The 22,902-nt window shown below is 36.3% G+C and overlaps 1 protein-coding gene across 1 annotated transcript; it reads left to right on the top strand.

Moving 5' to 3' along the window:
* Positions 1-2,427: 2,427 nt before the first annotated feature.
* On the top strand, positions 2,428-22,696 carry LOC117432155 (synaptotagmin-9-like). The gene is made up of 7 exons (XM_034053679.3): positions 2,428-3,063; positions 9,249-9,600; positions 9,847-10,393; positions 17,821-17,941; positions 18,769-18,940; positions 20,023-20,152; positions 22,159-22,696. The coding sequence occupies exons 1-7, from the start codon at positions 2,751-2,753 to the stop codon at positions 22,231-22,233; spliced, it is 1,710 nt and encodes a 569-aa protein (XP_033909570.2). The 5' UTR covers positions 2,428-2,750; the 3' UTR covers positions 22,234-22,696.
* The last annotated feature ends 206 nt before the right edge of the window (positions 22,697-22,902 follow it).

The raw sequence follows: 22,902 nt of genomic DNA, 5'->3' as shown, positions 1-22,902 counted from the left end.
CTTATTGTGACGTCTGTATCATTTATATTAAATTATTTCTGTTTTAAAATGTTTTTAAAACAACAACGTATGTATATTTCCACATATTGGGGTATGCAAACTTTTGATGACATCTATCTCTCTCCCCTCTCCCTCTCTTTCTCTCACACACACATACTGTATATGGAGGCATTTCTCTGTTCCAATCAAGTCTTATTTTGTAGTGGAGTTGCTAGAAACAATTGGGGCAACCTTGACCCCCACTGCTTTTACAGTTGTGCCTATTTTTCAAAATAAATGAACAGTTATATAATATATCTAGTGCCGTAGACATACGCTCTTCAGTGTAATTCTCAATAATTACCTAGTAAACTCCTGAATATAAGGCAGGGGTCCTTTATTTTATATAACTACATTAAGCTTGATCAATGAAGCCCTGGGGAGAGTCTGGTTTGAGAAAAGGTGCAACTCTGATCAAACTTCCCAATATTAAGATTGATATGCAGATCCCTGCAGCTTGAAAGGGCAATGTGTCCTTTTTGGGGGGAGGATCTTTAATCCAATGCATTTAGTTTAACTTTGACTGTGGAAGTTAAAACCCAAACCCATGCAAATCAGCATACTGCATAGATGCTTTACACTGTAAATAGTAATGCTTAGGTTTATTCTGTGTTTTCCAAATTAGCACAAAGCACTTTGGTTTTCTTGTTGATGTATATCCACAATAGTATTTTAATGCATTCTTACAAAATAAACAAAATGATCACAAATTGACATACATTATATACAAAACAAAATGTTCTTCTGAAAGCACACTTACCATGAAGTCTTTGCCACCTTTTGTCTATTATACTGTATCACAAAGACTCAAAGGTTGTATGTTCAGATATATCAAGCTTTAAAGGTTATAAATGCTACCTCATAAGTTATTCATTCATTTATCTGGCTTGGAGCAATTGTTGCTAGTTTGGTAAGTTGAGTGCACACCTACTCTCCTATATCAGAGTATCCACTGGGCAGGTCAGTAGACTTCTGAATTTTTTTTTTTTTAATCTTCGCTTTTTAGAATGTTTCCATATGAGAACCTTTTCACAAAAGCTACATTTACACCCCAGATGCTAACCAAATTATAACAAGTTATGGCAAGAGCATACTTTATCCAGGATTATGTTGATACAGGAAATCAAGTATTCTCAAGTTGCATAGTGGTTATGTAACACGAGACAGATTAACGGTATTAAAATGGAAACGTGACATTGCAAAACTACAATAACGGGTTGTAACAGGAACGGGCATTTTCTTATTTTGTCCAGAACATTGATAATTAATAAATACATAAATAAAATAAAAGCAATTAACCCTTTCATGCATTAAATATTGTAGTTTTGGACACATATTAAATATATTTAATTGGACTTTTTTCATTTTTTTTTCCATTGCTTTATATGTAGACAAAAATATCATCCTCATATCAGGTCATGCATTTGCGTCTTCCATATGTCCCCATATAAAGATTTGGAGAGTGTTTTTTTTTTTTTGTATCCGCGCCCCATATTAGGTCGCCAAGCATTAAAGGATAAATTAATGTAAACATAATTCATAATTCATTTAATTCATTTTAGTACATATTAAATTGCAGAAGCATTACACTAAAATGTAGTAGCCCAGGGGCTTAGATTGCACCCTAGGTTTTTCTTTGTTTATTTAGCAGACGCCTTTATCCAAGGCGACTTACAGAGACTAGGGTGTGTGAACTATGCATCAGCTGCAAAGTCCCTTACAAATACGTCTCACCCGAAAGACGGAGCACAAGGAGGTTAAGTGACTTGCTCAGGGTCACACAATGAGTCAGTGGCTGAGGTGGGATTTGAACCGGAGACCTCCTGGTTATAAGCCCGTTTCTTTAACCACTGGACCACACAGCCTCCTAATCTGTGCATGTGTGTTATTTTATCACCATCTTTATTATTATTATTATTATTATTATTATTATTATTATTATTATTATTATTATTATTATTATTATTATTATTATTTCCATAACATGTCCATAAATACGTGCAAATATGTAGTATTTGTATATTCAAGTCAGGATCACTACTACGTTTCAAAATTAAACCTCTTTCGTATTTATTTGTTCGTATTTATTTGTAAAGTGCATTTGCTCACAATAATATAGAAAACGCCAATCAAATTAGTGTCCAAATAACAACAAAAAAGAAAATACAAGATGTATGCATAGACGAGTGCATTTGTAGTGTAATATTATGTGTGTATGCATGCAATATGTATGCATACTATCTTTCTTTATATCTCTAGTGTGAATTTTGTAGCTATCAAAGTGCCGATATAATGCAAATCTCGTAGCAACGCATATGTCATCAGTTTAAGTTTACCTAAAGGCATACCAGGAACACTAAAGCAGAATAACATATCCAGTATGAAACGCTGACAGTAATTAGCTGTGCAGTTTGAACCCAGTCAGGCTGGAAATCCCATGGTGATCAAACAGAGAAGAGGTGAATGCCTGCAGAAGTGGTGAGCCATTCATGCAGACTGCGCGAGCATTAGTTCAGCACTGGCTTCAGCGAACAGCGCACTACTGTAGGTAGTGCTGAATAATTCTAGCCCCGTGGTAAACATCTAGTGGTCTTGTAGTATTATTATTATTTTTATTTTTTTTTTGCGGGCTCGCATTTTAGGCTTTGTAAATCACAAGTTTGACCAGTCGGGAAAGACAAGTCTTAGGCTTTCAATAAGGAGTGATCTGGATGGTTTCAAGACTATTTGCATCAGCTACGAGGGGGGCCGTTTGTGCTGAAGCGTGCTTTGGGCTGACCAGCTGCACTGAGCGCCGTGAATCGGTGTCTAACAAGGGGATCGAGTGGTGTGGTGCTGCCCGAGAGCCCCTCCATTCAGAAGGATGCTGGTGGGAAATGCCTGGAGACAGAGAGGACGAGATTTGTCAAAAGGCGCTGCAGCTCTTATCGGATCTCTGTTCTAAAGGGGAGGTGCAAAACGACAGCTGCCAGGATTTCATAAATTATATCCGTTATCGCTCCATACCCCGATATCCAGATTCAGGTAATGGTAAATCTATCACCCTAAACTAGTATTTTTGGTCAACGCAATATGCTTTATTGAATAAGACTTCTGTTTTTAAATTGCTTTAAACACTTTTTGTAAAATATATAAATTAAAAGAAAATAATCAAAACAAACATGCGAGTGAGAAACTGATGGGTGAAATTATATTATACATATTTTTTCAATTATTTTGCAATATATTCTCATTCACAACTCTGTAGCTAAAGGATGCCGCGCCACCTACCCAGATACAAAAAAAAAAGAAAACCTGTTACACTACTTCTGTAACATACTTTCCACGTTGCTATAAATAAGCTTACCCCGAAACAAAATATATTTACATAGTTCTTTAAATGGGTCAATTCCTATAGTGAACTATATGCAAACATACTTCTATGACAAACAATTAAAAGGCAAATACATTATTGTAAAGGGTAAATGAGACAGTTAAATTGTAATGCAGTCATACGAGCCCCACCCATTGAAAGACAAACTATTTGGTAAAATACCGTCGATAATTGTATTGCTCCACTCTGATACCCTGCGAGACCTTGCATACAGTCTCATGTATATACACAGTACTTGCTGCCCCTAGTCTTCTGTAGAGTTACATTGTGTTCATTACTTGAACTCCATGTGAACCTTTGTAAAAAAAAATGTCGCCTACTTTATGTAGTTGCAACTAAAAATTGTATAGAGAGAACCTGATAAAAAAAAAATAATAAATGTTTTATTCTGCTGATAAACGTCCTATTCCCTGGGACTAGGACGTTTATCAAACTGTGTTACATATGTTATAAATCATAAATGATCTCACAACAACTCTAGCAGTTATGTGCCTGAAGATTACTTAACACACCTAAAATAAACCTGAATAATTGAACATATACTTGATATTTGAAGCTGCTAAATATATTTAATTGTGTATACTGGATCAGTATAAATGGGGGAGGTGGAAGGGTATATAATACATATATATTTTACATGAAGCATGGTTGACAACAAGGAACCCAATTTTGCTAAATTGAAAATATCAGACAGCTATGCTTTGCAAATTCAAGTCATGCCCCTTAAAAGAAACCAGCACAAACATCAGCTGCGATTAAACAGGTATTTTTAGCAAGATGATGTCAGTGCCCTGCCCCACTTAGATGAGAAACAGAAAATCCTGCAAATCAAGGAATTCTGCATTTTAAAAGAAAGAAAGTTGTGAATTCCGCTCTCAGGACTATTAAAAGACATGTTTATGCCTACATTACAAAAGACAAACACAAAATATAGTAAAAAAAAAAAAAAAAAAAAAAGGTTTGCTTATCAGGCTATAAAAATATGGTAGATATTTGTCATTCGGTTTGCCTTATTTATACATTTTTTTGTTAAAAAATATACCTCAGTGTTTGTAAAATATGCTGGATTAATAGTAAAGGAGACTGAGGTACTAGTATCCAGAGTGATAACAGAAACCAGCACAGGCAACATTAATGAGCCTACATGGCTCAACCATGCTCTGAAGGAACCACCCCCTTAATGGTTGCTCATTGGCCTCTCAGAAAGACTGCCTGCAAAGGTGTCCATTAGTGCCAATTACTTTTAAACATTGCCCACATCACATAAGAGCCACACATTTCTAGAGTTCTTGTTCTTTCACTATCCTGACCAAATAGCACTGAAGTTGTAACCCATAAATAATGAGTAAGTTCTGTAGCATGCCTGTGTATATTTGAGTATCAGTAAGAGACCGGAGTGATTTGTGTGTACACTCCATTAATATGCCTACACAGATTATACCTGACAAGAGAGAGTCCAGCAAATGGTATCTTCTACTGAAGTAACAGAACCAACTACTATAGGATATGTATAAAAACTGTGTGCATTGCTCATGCAAGGATGTAATTGCCAGATGTCTTTGGTCATGCACACAATATTTGCAAGATTATTGTACAGTTCTGTTGCTTAGAATCCGATTGGGTTTGTTAATTTGCAGGTAGTAAACACTCTGTACTTTAAAATGCACTAGTTGCTGTCAACTATCAAATTAAGCTTACATTGGAATTGCATTAGACTGTAGTAGAAGTGAATGACACAATTAAAAATAAAGAACAAATGGAATTTGGGTCAAGTACGAATGAATCATGTTCCATTTAGATCCCATCCAGACACATCGAGAATTGCCAGGAAAATGCATTTGCTACACTTTCAGTTTCAGACACTGATACTTCTGGTCCAAATTCCACATCCTCAAGATGTTCATGTACTGTGTCATTTAAAACAGAATTGTAATCTTAGTATAGTAATGGAGGCAACACGGCTTTCACTCACATTTTGCTAATATGCGATTCATAGCCTTTTCACCAACTTTAGTGACAGAAAAGGCAGAAAGCATAAAATGTGTTCAATGAAGAGAACTCAAGCTGTGCTTTATTCTTACCTTCACTGCACAAGAAACCCACTTCATCAAGCCTATTCTGCCACTACAGTGCATTTCCAAGATGCAGGTGTATCTGGGCTCTGATCTGTCATTCATCAAACTTATAATACTGTCATAGCAACACATCAAGTTCACGAAGAACACAACACACAAAGTAATTCATAATAACTGTAGCTGTGCATTTTGAACCAACCAAAGCTAGAAATACGTGTCTGATCCTGTTGGACCCATTCGTCCACGCTGTTTATTATTTGTTTATTTAGCAGACGCCTTTATCCAAGGCGACTTACAGAGACTAGGGTGTGTGACTAGGGTGTGTGAACTATGCATCAGCTGCAGAGTCACTTACAACAACGTTTCACCCGAAAGACGGAGCCCAAGGAGGTTAAGTGACTTGCTCAGGGTCAACACAATGAGTCAGTGGCTGAGGTGGGATTTGAACCGGGGACCTCCGGGTTACAAGCCCTTTTCTTTAACCACTGGACTGCACCGCCTCAAGTTTAATGACATGGGGAGATTTGTTCTTTCACCAAACGCAATTGCATACTAAATATTGGCGCTGTTTTTCACCTCCTGTTTCTTCTTCAGTATATCTGCTTTGCCTAGGTCTGTGTAGGTCGATTCTAACTAAATACAAACATCGACTGTTTAATCATGCAGGAGTGAGCTGATCTTTGCATGAGCAGCAGGACCTTGTTTAGCTCTGGTACTGAACTATATTTAGCAGCACTTAAGTGAGATAGCATAAGCAATTAGGTTTATTTGGTTTAGTGCCAAATTTACTGTAACATACTACTATTAGTAATGTTGATACAAGTTTGCTTTCATGAATACATTATATCAAATTTAAATAAAACAGTGAAAAAGCCGACATTATAAACAAAGAGTTTATAGCATTATCATTCAGAATACCAAGCTAGAAGATTATTGCATTTCGGAACCACAAAGCATTGCTTTACATGATAATCAAAAGAAATGGCTAGCTTTCAGGTTTAAAATGGAGAGACCTGTTTTACAGCTCTATGCAGACATCTACAGATGCTCCTTCCAAAATGTCCCATTAGCATCAAGAGTCCAATTTCAAGACTGATGTTTTATTTCAGTGTAGCATTTACAGAAAACGTTGTTTTCATGTTTTATAGGCACTCTCTATCAGCTGTAATGGTACCTGCTAATTGCCAACTTGCTGTATTTTTAAGCGTAGTTCACTATTGGACAGTAAATACAAAACAAATACACAATTGGTCCAAATTAATTTTATTATCCACCAAAACCAGCCAATCAATACTTTGCATTGACAAAAGCACCCGACAAATCAGTACAAGTTCAAGGTGAATTTAGGTTTTAAGGTGTTTTTTTTTTTTTAAAGAAAACAATGGTAAAATAATTTTCTAATAGAGATAGTGCCCTCTTGATGATGGCTCTACCATGTGATAGTTGACGTTACGGTCAACTATCACACGTAGAGCCATCATCGACGGGCACTATCGCTTAAATAAAAAAATCTATGAGAAATTCTTAATCAAATCAAATTAAAGTAAAGCAAAGCACAATAATAATAATAATAATAATAATAATAATAATAATAATAATAATAATAATAATAATAATAATAATAATAATAATTGAAATGTCTTGTTGCTTCTGGTGTTTGGAAACCCCTTCATAGGATCGCCTTGTCGGATTGTTTACATGAGCGTATGTTTTTTATGTTCAGTATTGAATAGTCAGTTGAAAGTAAGCATTATAATATGTACATTCATTACTTTACAGTAATGTAGTGTGTGTGGGAAGCTGTTTATTGCAATCTCTGTAGAGGGCCTGCTCACTGTATGATTGTATTCATTTCAAGTATTGTTGCTCAGACACCCCGTTGTTCCTAATGCGGTAATAATAATAATAATTTAAAAACTTTTACGGATAGAGCTGTGGTAATTCATGCCGTGTGGATAGTTCATAATATTGCGCGGTCATATGATTTATTTATTTATTTATTTGTGTATTGTCATGACAGTGAAGTAAAATAGAGAATACGTGCTAATTGATTTGTCTTCCAAAATGAGCCCGCCCTAAATAAGTGGATGCCCCCCACAGCGTTTATGCTGCCGCCAGGCCTGGAAATAGCGGAGAATGGATGGAATGAAGAGGGTAAATAAGTTGTTTTTGCCATTTCTGATACTCAGGCGACTGTCCTCCATCTATTGTATTATATCTGGTTAGCAAACTCAATAAATAAGTACAACATAAATAAATATCCTGTTAGATAAAAAATAGAACATGCTGTTTAATTGGAATGTTATGTATCCAATTAATGACACAGGACTGTCTTATTGATTATAAAGTGAAGCAATCTTTATTCTCTTATACTGTCTTGAAGAAAACAGTATCTGTCATGCATAAACATGCATTTTCACACTGCAAGTGAAAAATTGGGAAGGCTAAGCAATAAACCTCCCATCTGCCCCAGATTCTTTTTTTAACCATCTTGTTTTCCAATAAAATTATTCACACAGGAAAAAGCTTGCGCTTCAGAAACTATATTGACTTTTAAAGCAGTGATATGATTATGTTTTTTTAAAAAAAAAAATAGTATAACATTATGAAATAATTAAAAAGGGCATCCTTGTGATTATGCCTCTTGGCTTATTTACTGGTACATTTTAAAATAGCACTCCATATTTGTGAACTTATTAGTTGCTTTCAAATACTCTTACATGATTATATAAACTATTTTTTATTATACTACCCTAAATATAGGCCTACATGGTACCATCTAACTGCTGTTTATTTACATGTTTTGTATGGCACCAGTGCTGGTCATAGGAAACAAACAGTTGTCTGCTCACAAAGCTTTTACAAAACCACACTTTCTTTAGAAATAGTTTGCTTTGAGTATTACTTTTGACTAAGAAATGCATAAAGACATATTTAAAAGTAACACTTACCTGCTCCAACTTCCACATGTCATGTCTATTATTAAATGTAGAGCTGTCTGGAAGTGGCCAACCAATGTTTAACCCTAAGTTCAGATGGCCCTCACCAGTTTACTTCCCATAGAGAACAATTGATTATTTTCTTTAATACATTCTTGCACGAGGTAATTGTTTGTTCTGACCAAGTGCTTTATTACTCACTCACTGGGAGATTGTTTTTATGAGGGGCCCTGTGGACAGCAACTATAGGCCCCATAATTACTTTCAGACATGCCAGGTTCTTCAGCTCACCTCTCTAAACCACAAATGAATTGTTTTTAATCAACATGTAAAGTGAATGTGAATTGCACAAACTTCCTCTTTAAATTAATTGACTTGTTACGAACAGAACACCCCTGCCCGGATGAATGAATACTTCCTGCAAGGATTGTTTCTGTCAATCAGACCTATTCAGCTTGCTGATTTGCTTATTTGTTTGACCCCCAAAGGTCAACCTACAGACACTACAGATTCTGCAGTGGATTTGAATAAGAAAGAGTAAAATAAATGAGACCTCTGGGAAGTGTCAGTAGACATTCACATAAAATGATATCCACTGGAATACATGCAATATAAAAGTTGACTATAGTAAAACCATAGCAAAGTGTAAGAAAGCAGTAAAAGAAACCAGATAGGTAGCATAAATAATACATATAAAAAAGGCAAACATTGGTAAAATATGGTAAATGCATAGTATAGCCAAAGGAATAGAATGTGGGCAAAAGTGAACAGTGCCTTAATATCCACCATTCCATTGACACTAAGTTGTGCTTCTTTCTGCAGATGTGTCAGTGAGCTTGCTCTCTCTGGTTGTGACGGCCTGTGGACTAGCTCTCTTTGGTGTGTCTCTTTTTGTCTCTTGGAAGCTGTGTTGGATCCCATGGCGTGAACGTGGTATTTCCTCTGCAAACAAAGAGAGTCAGCCCGAGCAGCCCACGTACACCGATGTGGAGGTCAACGACAATGAATACGGACAGGATTATGTGAAGGAAGCCACTGCCATCCCAGAGTCTGCCATGAAGATCAGCCACACCTCTCCTGACATCCCGCTTGAAGCCCAGTCAGCGGTGAAAGAGAACTGCATCCACAATGTGCGAATGCAGAGGCAGATTACTGAACCAACATCTTCTGTTAGGTTAGTTGCCTTTTTTGGCTATTTTATGCTTAGTATGAGCATGTGTTACAAGATGAAAAAACAGTTTCCTTGCAGGTTATTTATAGCGTAGCCCAGAGAAATCTTTGACAGTATTAGACCAACAGTGCGGTCTAAAGAGTAATGGGTCTCGAGCTCTAGAAAGGTCCATGCCAGTCGATTTCTTCAGTGTATGTTAAATTATACGATAATGGTGGATTTAAAAATATCTCTTCTTTTTTTTCAAAGGCATAACTCAATACGGAGGCAACTGAATCTCTCCAACCCGGATTTCAGTATCCAGCAATTTCAAAAGCAGGATTCCCTCACCGGGCTTGGGCGGATTAAACCTGAGCTTTATAAACAAAGATCCGTGGATACAGATGACGGAAAGAGAAATAATAGCAAATCCTGTGGAAAGCTCAATTTCATTCTTAAATTTGACTGTGACTTGGAACAGCTGATTGTTAAAATCCACAAAGCAGTCGATCTGCCAGCCAAAGACTTCTCCGGCACATCAGACCCCTATGTGAAGATCTACTTACTACCTGATCGCAAAACCAAACACCAGACTAAAGTGCACAGGAAAACTCTGAACCCTGTGTTTGATGAGGTGTTCCTATTCCCTGTGGCCTACAATGAGCTATCCTCTCGAAAGCTGCACTTCAGTGTGTACGACTTTGATAGATTCTCCAGGCACGACATTATAGGACAAGTAGTAGTGGACAACTTTCTAGATTTGGTGGATTTTCCAAGAGAAACAAATCTCTGGAGGGACATTCAATATGTCACCACAGTAAGTACCTTTTCATATACATTTTTTTTACAAACTGTTTATAATTGAACGCATGTTTATTTATTTATTTTTTACAATCTTTGGAACTCCCTTTCAATCACTGTGTGATGTGATAAATTGACTCCCATGGTCCTTAGCGACCAGGAAATCAGAGTTAATATTGGGGCAAACTAGCAATAGAGATGTTTTTATTTTTTCAAGTAAAATAAATGTGTATTATTTTGGGCTGGAAATAACAGACTGTCCAAGTTTAAGACAAAACAGCCTTTGATGGTATAACAGCTTAAATATTGTGCCAGTACCTACTTAGGTTTGATAAACTGCTTAATGAAAACTTCACCATCCACTTCAGTGAGAATGTAGCAGAAAGTGTTTTTACATGAAACCCATCACAGCACATAACCATCATAAAGAACACATAACAATTTTCAGGGGTCCTAGGAAATAAATGCTCACCGATATAGGAAACATTTATTGTAAACGTGTCCATTGAAATTAAGCTAAAATATCATACGTGTAAATGCAAATGCCAGAGTACTTTTTAGCACAAGGAACTGCAGTTCTAAGGCTGATGTAACTGTAACTTGTGTTTCCATGCAACTATGAAATGTCATTTCTGTTCACTGTTGCTCTCAGAACATTGCCATTTGCTCCCTTTGCTCTTCTATATCTGATAATGTAATCTGTGCTCAAGATGAGGCCTGTCATATTGGTGTGAGACCTCATCCCTACTCACCCCTGCAGTCAGTAAGAGGCTGTGTGGTCCGGTGGGTAAAGAAAGGGGCTTGTAACCACACGGTCCCTGGTTCAAATCCCAGCTCACTCACTGACTCATTGTGTGACCCTTAACAAGTCACTTAATCTCCTTGTTCTCCGTCTTTCGGGTGAGACGTTGTTGTTAGTGACTCTGCAGCTGATGCATAGTTCATACACCCTAGTTTCTGTAAGTCACCTTGGATAAAGGCCTCTGCTAAATAAGCAAATAATAATTCATCAAGTTCCTATCTTTTTCCAGTGAGATTCATTCTACTTACTTCTGCTCCCCAAACAAGGATATTATGTTACCACAGAAATGCAATCACAGTGCTGGCTCTCTATCGGTGGTACTCTCAGGCTCTAAAACAGTTCTGGAACAAGTACAAGTATAGTTTGTATTGTTAGAAAATAACTGCTTGTGCTGTTAGTCTTCTGTTGTGCTGTAAAGATTTCTGTTTTATTTTTTAACTGCAACTAAATAATATCATTTAAGGTCACTTGAGCAATCTCAAGTTTGAAAATATGCCCAAAAGAGTCTTGAAATATTTCCTTGCAGTACTGAAAGAAAAAGTTGGAGTTGCAGATTTAGGAAAATGTAAAATATAAAAAACGTAATTCAATCTTTAGTACAGTGCTTTTGTGTACATTAATGTGTATAACATTGCATTGGACTGAATTCAGACTTCAAATTCCTCCTTGTAAATGAATTCTGAAACACTGTTGGTATCAAATGTAAGAACCGAACTTGAGAATAAGTGTCTAATGGCCTAGTCAGAGGTTCAATAAGGACGTAATTGGAAGAAACACCTGCCGAGTTTGCCTACCCACAGCTCACAGAAAGATTACTGTAATTTCAGTTCACAGTATTTTCTAAGGCTGACAAATATTATCTTGACAGGATATCATGTGAAGCAGCTCAGCAGATGCCTTGTAGGTGGTTGTTGATGTAGTGCTGGTTGTGTTTAACAGTAAACTATCAGGAGAGAGGGAAAACAGCAGAAGATCAGTCTACATATGTTAAAGTTATTGGCCAAAGAGAACTTTAGGGGCTAGTGTGAAGGGATGAAACTAATAACATTCTGTTTTTATATTATTATTATTAGTAGTAGTAGTAGCAGTAGCAGTAGCAGTAGCAGTAGCAGTAGCAGTAGTTGTACAGTCTGCTCTGCTTTATGGGGACGCCTCAGGAGAAGGAAAAATATCCTGAATAAGCAGCTGTCCCAATTAAACGAGAGGCAGTTGAGACGAGCCAATTCACACTTTTTTGATTCTTAATGAAAAGAAAAAGAATGAAATCATATCACATTATGACTAAATGTTAAATACATCATTTAAAATACGAGTCAATGTTTTTTTTTTATTATTCCTAAACAAAATGAATCCCACCTGCATTGTTGACACGCCAACTTTCTTTGCAGCAGGAGTCTGAGAAACCATAGGAGACTCCTCCTTCTTCAAGAGTTCAACATGGTTTATGCAAGTCACAGCGTAATCACGTACTCGCTGCACTGTGCTACACAAACCTGTCTTGCTCTGAAAAGCGATCTCCGTTCACCATTTGAAAATACTGTATTCCAATTAAACGAAGTGATGTCCCAATTAAACAACGTAAATAGCATTGGGAAGAAACTGTGTCTCAACTGCCATTGTAGTCCTCTTGGTAAAATGCCGAACCTTATTTAAATACAGTATTAACAAGAATAGAGTACTTACGTAATTATTTTGAACAATGTAGGCTTGTTAATTACAAAATAATGGTGTATTATATTGTGCATACAAAATAAGCCAGATCTAATTGTCCTGCCATTGACTGGTAAAAGCTCAGTGGAAGTCCAGAGATAAAGTCTCTGGAGGTGATCAATGGTCCCATCAGTACAGCTTTTGAATAACAATTTGAATGAAGAACACTGGAGATCAGGAAAGACAAAAGAAAAATGATCTATTTCATTTGGCTCCAGTTTTCTCTCAGCCTTCTGTTAAAAAGAACAGAGCCCGATAAGTAATTAGCAGTATTATCATGTCATCGGCTTCAAAAGAACCTGCTGCCATTTACAATAGGTTATCAATCATTTAGGATTAATTACCCGCAGAACTTAAGTAAATAAATTGCTTATCATTTGTACATAATTTGACAACTTAATTTTGTCAACATTGAATATATTAACAAATATCAGTTTGAAAAATGTATCACAAATTGGCACCAATTACACATTAAACAGGAATATAACTGTTGTACTTACTGGTGGTACACAAAATTACTTTGCAATAGACAACATCATAATCAAATATCGGACAGGTACTGATCGAAAATAGTTAGTCAGGCTTCGAGTAGGGCACCAGGGTGATTAATCGATTAATGAATGATTAATTAAAAGCCATGGCTATCAATAAGCGATAAATAGATTCATTATTGCATCTGCACAAGATTAATGCCTAGTTCCTATGCGGCATTATGGAAATAAGAGTATTCATTATGACTGTAGTTTGCCATCTTGGGAAGATGAGAAACATTATAAATTATTAACACAACCATACAGCTGATTTATTTATGTTACCAGATCATATCCCAAGGTAAAAAGGCCATGTGACACAAAAATATACTTAGCGCTCTGAATATGTTATACCTCCCCACCCTGAAGTAGTTATAATTCATAACTCTGACCTACATTAGAAATGGCAGTAAAAGGCATAGTTTGAGAAGATGATATAGGATTGAGGCACATATCATTATCCAGTATTCCCATGTCTACCTTGTTCTACTTGCCATAGCATAGTCATTCTCCTTTCTGTGTCTGTGCTTTAGAATCTTTGAATTTGGTTAGAGCACAACTACTCCACATTGGTGAACCCAAACAAAATGGGTGAATAGTGCAGGGAGCGGCAAAGCTTGGTGTACGCAACAGTAATCAGTTATTCATGCCCTTAAGACATGGTCCATTTTAGGGCTGATTGAAACCGGTTCGGTGGTGTTTTAAGCTTTATGTTCTGTGTGTTTAGGGCACCGTTAGGGTGATCAACCATTAGAAAAAAATCATCAGATAGAAATCTTTTTTTTTTTCATCTTGTGCATTTCATAACAATCAAGTTCTGGCTGTCTTATGTTTTTGGCTGGGGTTACCCCTCCTAGCATCGCCCTTGAGGAAGGTTGTCCAGTGAGCTTTGCTTGCCCCTTGATGCAGTTGGTGGCAGAGAAGAGGATGGAGGAGCAAAACAGGCACATATAGGGAGTAGTGCTTGAACTGGGGTTTAAATAAGAAGCTGATTGAATGAATTTCCAGTTTGTTCAGATGCAGATAAGTACGCAAGCTATTACCTCTCTGTCATACTGTAAACTGATCAAGAAACTCATGCAGCTACCTGCAGCATCAGGAGGTTATAAGTATCTGTGTCACCTGTAAATTCTAATGAAGCTCTGGAATGCAAAACAAAAAGGTAGGTTACCATACTGAGTACAATGCTGCACAAAAAAGCATAAAATATTGACATAAAAACACAATTTCCAAAAGTTTAAGCTAGATGAAAATGGCTGTATTTAGTTTTTTCCCCAAATTTAGTTTTTGTTATATATACTGATTGGTTACAGCATTTTGAAGGGTTATTATTATAAAAAAAATTCATACACTGATTTTCCACAATAAAAAGGGTGTGGGACTATTTTGAAATTCTCATTAGGCTTCAATGACAGACAAGACAAAATCAACCTTACAAAAAGAACACATTAGCATTCAAATTGCTTATCAGCAAGATGCATGTTGTATTCAGAGAAATAGGAAGACATTTCCTGTCGATCAATCAGTTTCAAATGGAAAAGACTATTGTTAGGTGTGTGATTTCATATCCCAAAATATAAAATCCTCAATTATTGAAATCTAAGAATTGTTTTCCTATAAAATCTATCTACATTTGAAAAAGTACAGCATAAAAAAACATGAACAGTGAATATATAGAATGAATTTCATATAGTAAATTAATAAATACTGTACAGTAATTCATTCAACTTCAGTAGCCTGTTACCGGGAAAAGAAAGAACATGGATAGCACAAGTGTGTACGTGATACTCAAGGTTAGTCCTCTGATCATTGCAGGAGTGGGAGGTAATAGAATATCAATAGTGTCTGGCTCATTGAAGAGCATTTTCTTTGTGGTACAGGATTTTTTTTTTTTATTGCCATATTTTAACTTTGATTATGAACTATTTAATTCATAATAAGAAATCTTCTTTCCGTGGTGTATTCCACCTGAAAAAGCCTTTTTTTTTCACAAATTCACAGAAGCATTGCCCAAAGCACAGGGTTTGAGAATGCCAGCAAATTATAATTTCTAATAACAGTATTAATAAATGAAAGTCTATGAGAAAAACACATATTTCTGCTTTTAGATTTTGCTATATTTATTTTGTTTTTATACAACTAGCTGTTTTTTATTTATTTTTATTTATTTTTCTAATAAACATATCTGAGTCCTGCAATTAAGGCAATATACAGTATACAGACAAAGACATCTCAATCAAGTTAGATCATTTGCAAATTAAATAAGGTTTATTTGTCTCCTATTGAGTCCAATCAGGACTCTGTGGGGCTGTTTAAGCACTTACTATATGCCACAATGTAACCATTTGGCCAATACTTTTGACTCCAGCTAGCTGTGCATGCAGTGAAACTACATTCTTCACCATTAAAACAGACACAAGTAGCAAATAAGCCTCAAGGTGAGAAGACAGACTCCTTCAGTTTTCTGCCAGCTGTATTAAATCCCAGTGCTTAACTGTAATTCGATTGATCCAGCACAAGCCTACTCTGCCAATCATTCTACCGCGGATTTGATTTCAGGACTTGTGAAAATGGAGGGAACTGTCATTCTATAGTTTTTAAAGTGGAAGCAGATCATTACATTACCAGTCTGAAAGGAATTAGTTTCATGGAACCACCTTCAGTTTAAATATTTGAAAGTGCTTCAGTGCTGTAGTGTGGTAAAATACTATACCTCCACCTTGGTGCAAGTTTTTATTGAATTCTAGTCCTATAAATGCATGGTATGTTAGCTGTTCTTTAGTACAGTATGGTGTACTGTATTGAACATGTATAATTCTAAACCTCATGGAGTACAGCGGTCATTATCCTGCAGGTCGATGTCCTATAACTCACTTTAAACAGAGACATACATTTCAAATAGCTATATCTTCAAGCACAAAAACATTTGTTTGATTTATAATGACATTAAAAGCCCCCACAGTGGTCACTAACTGTAGACAACCAACCTATTATTTCAACTGTCCTCTGTGACCACTGTTTCAGAGATGAATGCTTTATTGCAGGCCAAAACACTAATGCCAAACATAGCTGTTTGGTCAAAGTTCAGTGAGTCTTTAAAATCATTCCTAAATTACGTTTGTTAATGTGCTGATGAAAATGCTTGCCTCACTTTGATGGACTACTTTCTACACTGCCCACGTATGTCTGACGTGTATTCCTTTAAAAGCTTGAGACGAGTATAAGGAATGGCAATGGTACGATTAGCTTTGTGGGTGTGACGCAGCTAGCCATAACGCTATCTCCTTGTGTTCAGATCACAGACAAATGACATGCAACTGCCATTCTTCTGTAAGCAGTAAGGAATAATTTAACAGAACTATACATACTGTACCATTGGAAATAGACAATACCTCTACCATTGGTTACCTCTACCAATAAATAAGCCGGACTTGACTCATCCATCAACATTATAGCTCATAGATTGTTATACCCTATGTAACCTCAACCCATTTGAAGTTCTAACTAAATCTCTGTAGACTATCAGTGTGACCTTTGTCATCATGCTATTTTCAGTATTGAAAAAGACCTCAGGGTTGTCTGTGCCGGCTCACAGTGGAATGGAAATCTTTTAAAGCAGACCGATTTATCAAGTAAAACTTGGAGCCTGCTGTTGTCCTCCCTTATTTAGTCTCTCTCTCTCTCTCTCTCTCTCTCTCTCTCTCTCTCTCTCTCTCTCTCTAATTTTTTTTATAAATACTGAATCAAAGGCTTCAGCGATTTTGTTTAAAAGATTTTGGTGAGGAGACCTAATAATGAACATGCAGGAATTGTTGTGGTGTTGCTTTGAATCAGTATTTGTGTGTTAACAATCCATTCTATGAGAAAAATAAACTTACTCTTTTGAGCTTTAATGGGGCTGGATAATATGTGTTTTGCATAAACTGAGATTTGGTTAAAAATGTAAGATTCGTTTTTTTTCCTTATTTATAGAACAATTAGATCCATCTTGGTTATTTTTTCCCCTTTTAACTGAATCCTACATCAAGTCTCACGAATTCTTCATGTCTATTAATACAAGTGGATATGAGGAGAATGTGGGTCATGGTAAAACTGAATTCAGGGTTATATTTCAAACCTGTCTCATATACCTGATTAGAAGATCAGGTTAATCACACATTTCTTTAATGATCCATTTATAAAGCATCTCAAATGATATTATTAACAGTTTTGACAGTGATTTGTTATCTTATAACTTGCACATGTTATTTCTATGGCGTCTTAATATTGTTTAAAAAGCATTTAATGAAGTATTGTGTTACCGTTAGATTTTCATTCATTTTAGAGGGAATGATGTATTTTTATGGCCAGTGGTTTGTGATTATTATATTTAATTTTTTTAAATGTGTTTTCTTTTATTAGGATAATGTGGATCTTGGAGACCTTATGTTTTCTCTGTGTTATCTTCCAACTGCTGGCAGATTGACTATTACTATGATAAAAGCTAGGAACCTGAAGGCCATGGACATCACTGGTGCATCGGGTAGGAATCTTTGTATTATTGTAATTGTCACTCTGCATGCATTAAAGGAGGCAGCTACTCCCAAACCTGACCATAGTTATCTTACAAAAGGGCCAAATAAAAAAAAAAAAAACGCTTTAAAGTCACAATACCACAATAGTGCAATAAAACATTAAGCAAACATAATGTATTTTTTTGCGTTGCATTGGATTCCCTAAAGCATTTATACTTTGGTAGAGTATGTTAGATCATTATAAATAATAACAAGATATACCAGTGCACTGTGGTAATTATAACATATCATTTTTGTATTGATCATCAACACCTTTAAAAACATGTTTAATAGATGCTTAATAAACTACAGAGTGACCTCCACTAAATGGAAGAAATGCTGTTCCGTATACTTGCTCTGGGACACATATAAATTGCCTGTCTTATTTTGTACCAGTAGGTTTATCTTGCAGTGAGTATTGTAATATGGGTGTTACTAGTTCCTAAAGCTGAGATAAGCAGTATCATGAACAGACTTAAGAGCCACCACTTGCTCAGAAAAAAAAAGAAAACATGAACGTAAACACAATAAAGATTTTCTAGATTTGCTGCGGCTGTATGCTAATTAAAAGATGCTCTTCTCCTCCCTGAAGGCCTACATTTACTGACCTATATAAGATAGAATTCCAAACTAAGTCTTCATTCTTAATCTCCTACTTTCAAATGTGTACCTCTCTCTCTCTCTCTCTCTCTCTCTCTCTCTCTCTCTCTCTCTCTCTCTCTCTCTCTCTGTCATTTCTACAGTGATTCATTGCTAACTTGCCACATTGTTTTTTTGTTTTGTTTTGTTTTTACAGACCCCTATGTCAAGGTTTCTTTAATGTGTGAAGGAAGGAGATTAAAGAAAAGGAAAACATCTACAAAAAGAAACACATTAAACCCAATTTACAATGAAGCCATAGTCTTTGATGTTCCTCCTGAAAATATTGACCAAATTAGCCTTTTAATAGCTGTCATGGACTATGACCGGTGAGTTACATTTTTTTCTTTCAGTTTTTCGGAACTGTTTAAAGGACACATACAGAGTAATATGACTAGGAAGAATACATATGTACTTATAACGTCATTACTGACCCATATCAAATAAAAAATATAAGCACACAAATAGTATTCACTGCAACCATGTAAACTATAAACTGTAAATGGAGGATAAAGTCAAGCAGAGCTCTCTGATCCTTCCATAGAGAAGCGCCCTTGAATGAGGTGTAAGTCAATGTAACCGCACACATACTGGAAATGGGAAGGGTGTTATCTGCTGTGATTTACAGCATAGTTTCTCTTCATATCTCTCACTGCAATAAAGGATGACGTAAATATGTGAACATGCCCTTCTAATGGACACACAGTCTCTATAAATCATTTAAACATAATAGCATTACATCCCAAGATGTTCCCTTTCTCTATCGAACGCTTCCCCAGAGATGGAGAAATGTTGTGTTACTATTTGTGGAAGCATGTAGAAAAATGTATACTTTTTTATCGTTTCCCTTTATTTTGCTAGTTATATTAAGTGTATATATATATATATATATATATATATATATATATATATATATATATATATATATATATATATATTTACTATTTGCCTCTTTTCACCTGTCAGACCCTGAAACAGGTGTTTCCAGGCTACTGAACCCTGATGACTGAACCCAAGTCCAGCTGACCAGTAGTGGTCACCGTGGCGAACTAGCTCTATCTGATTTCACTCTGTAACCTGCGGGAGTTCAAAGGGCGATGCATCCTGTGGACTCCCAGCCAGGATTGCGCGAGTGAAACTTGAACCATGTTCCCATGGCTCATCCTACACTCCAAACATTATTGTTTTGACTTGGTGAGCCACAGGGAACCAACAAGTAGCATCTTGCATTAATTACAGGCAGATATAACCATGGAATACCCATGTGCCCATACATGTTTTTCTGCTAGGGGCATATACCTTTCATGGGATTTTAAAAAAATGTCTAACATATTAACTGTTTGTTTATCCCACATTAGGGATGACTTCACAGAAAACAGTAACTGATCATTTTAAGAACACATTTTTACAGTGTAGGTCACAATGAGGTAATTGGCATATGTCGAGTAGGCAACAGTGCTGAGAGCCTTGGACGGGACCACTGGAATGAGATGTTGACGTATCCTAGAAAACCTATAGCTCACTGGCACCCACTGACTGAGGTAAGCTTTTGTGTATTAAGCATACCTGATGTTTCAATTTACATGTGCAAGCATGCTGCAAGCTAAATTGCAGACCAATGCCTGCTAAATGTGACCAGAAATGAGGGAAAAGACTGCCCAGTTAATATTGATGCAGAAAATGATATCATTTTTTTTTATCATGGCTTGAAATCATGATTGGGTTTAAAACCCATCAAAGGGATCTTTGCTCATGATTAACCCAGATCGTTAATGGCTGCTGCACAAAAATCATTACAATCTTTTGAAGATGGTCCATGTTATTTCATGACACTTGAACACTGTACAGTAAATCATAATCAATTACCAAAAACAATCAATATTGATTTATCAATTGAAATGGCTAAAGAGTGAATAGAAGTGACCTAGACATTAATAACACGAAAGTTAGCATGACTAATTGAAGAAACAAAGCAACTAATACCCTGTTTACACTTGCCAGTGCAACTTTGATGTGGCATAGCTGTTGGGTCGGGTGTTTTTTGTAGTGTAAGAGAAGATGGAAATTTCAAGAAGACATGGCATGAATGCTTTCATCAGCCTGTATATCTAGGAGATTCATATCACAGGCAATGTGTACCAGAACAAGATCAATTGTCATGGAGACCTGATGCCCATTGTAATGGGTAATTATGCTATTTGGAAGGAAAAAGATACATTGTATCTGGGGTTATCTGTGAGGTTTATAATGCAAAGTATGGTGATGTAGCCCTTTAATATTATTTGTTATTATTATTATTTGTTTATTTAGCAGACACCTTTATCCAAGGCGACTTACAGAGACTAGGGTGTGTGAACTATGCATCAGCTGCAGAGTCACTTACAACATCTCATCCGAAAGACAGAGCACAAGGAGGTTAAGTGACTTGCTCAGGGTCACACAACGAGTCAGTGCTTGAACTGTGATTTGAACTGGGGACTCTTGGTTACAAACCCTTTTCTTTACCCACTGGACCACACAGCCTCCTAATACTTACAAGCACATTATTTTTACTAGGTATTGCGGCAGGGTTGAGGCCTGCCCTGTAAATAAATATGTATTGATGGTGGGTTTAAAGAAATGTGTTTGTCTGTTTGTTTGTTGGTTTGTTTTTTAACCTGCAATTCCGGTCTGAGTCTCCAGGGTGCTATCTCACCTCTAGCACCATATGTAGACAGCTTGGCGTCACAGCGCAGGTGTTACTTTTAATGAACAAAACACAAAAAAAAAGGCACAGTGGCCAAAACAAACAGTTTAAACAAAACCCTCCAGGCTGGGCAGAGACTTCACTAAACTATACAGAAACAAAAATAAACTCATTCATTCACTCACTCACTCACTCACCTCACTCACTTCTCATGGCTTCTCTCCATACTACTCTCCCCTAACAAGGAGAAGCTGTGCTTCATATAGCACGTGGCTGAGGGGTTGATTGATCATTAGCCATTCAATCAATGCCCCCAGCTACACGCATTGAATTGGCAGGGATGGGTTTTAACCCTGTCCCTGCCTAACTTAAATAAATACAAAAACTCCCACATTTCTTTAAACCAACCATCAATACATATTTATTTACAGGGCAGGCCTCAACCCTGCCGCAGGTACTCATTAAAAATGGTTTCAAAGCTAATACAGAAGAAGATATATTTTTTTTTGTTAGTTGTGAGATCAACAACTATAGTTTATTTATTATTATTTCAGCAGAATAATTGAGGTTCAGTATTTTAATGAAATAAAAAAGGGTGCCGATTTCGGCAAGTTCAGTATCAAATTATTATTATTATTATTATTTATTTCTTAGCAGACGCCCTTATCCAGGGCAACTTACAGTCGTAAACAAAAATACATTAAAAAATATTTACAGTATGGTGTCTATCTCTGAAAAAAGTGTGCCTGTGTGTGTGTGTGATTATATAACTACGCATGAGGGATGACAACATTGTTTCTGTTTTGATATATATTTCTGCAGCTGCAGATACTGCAGTAATATATATATTTCTCTTTCCAGTGGGTTGGACAAGCATCTACAGGTGGAAGCCAAGGGGGATCCTGCAATTCTCTTAAAGCCTCTCCCTTGCCATGAAGGAGCGGGCGAGTCATGGTCTGGGGTGATACAGCAGACAAAAAGGGAAAAGCAAACAAGATCCGAGATGCAGAGAAGCTGCTGCATGGGATATGGTTTTTTGTGGTAGTCTTTCAATTGAAGTGTGTACACCGAGACAACTTGAACCTAAATCTCTCTGTTTGTTTCCCTCGCATGGGGACCTTTTCTTCTGTTGCATGCTGAGTGGCCATGATTTTTGTTTTTATACTCTTATAAAAACGATATGTGTTACATTTAAAAGGCATTACAGTTGAATGTGTTTTCTAAATAGTCCTAGTATATGTTTTTAAAACAACAGTCTATATCACACATAATATCATCTGTATGGGTTTCTTTTAATATAGTGCATGGTTTCTTACTGTGGGATATTAACTGTTTCTGTTAATGTTTTGAGAGAATAAAAATGTAAAACTACTACCAAAATATAAACGAGGGAAACGTACTGTGATTTCTTCTTTATTGAACTACTATCTACAATGTTCTTTAAAATATTACAAATACATTTTTATAATTGTATGTCCTCATGTGTTCAGTTTATAACCTGGAGCTTTGTGTTTTGTGTTCTTTTGTGTGTTTTAAACTGGCTGCTTTTCATAGCATCGTTAGCAGTATTTCTGGTAACACTTTAGTTTAGAGATCTGTTAAAGT

Source organism: Acipenser ruthenus, chromosome 27 (genome assembly GCF_902713425.1).
Source record: "Acipenser ruthenus chromosome 27, fAciRut3.2 maternal haplotype, whole genome shotgun sequence".
In the NCBI taxonomy this organism is placed as follows: domain Eukaryota; kingdom Metazoa; phylum Chordata; class Actinopteri; order Acipenseriformes; family Acipenseridae; genus Acipenser; species Acipenser ruthenus.
This window is presented reverse-complemented; position numbering and strand designations above follow the sequence as displayed.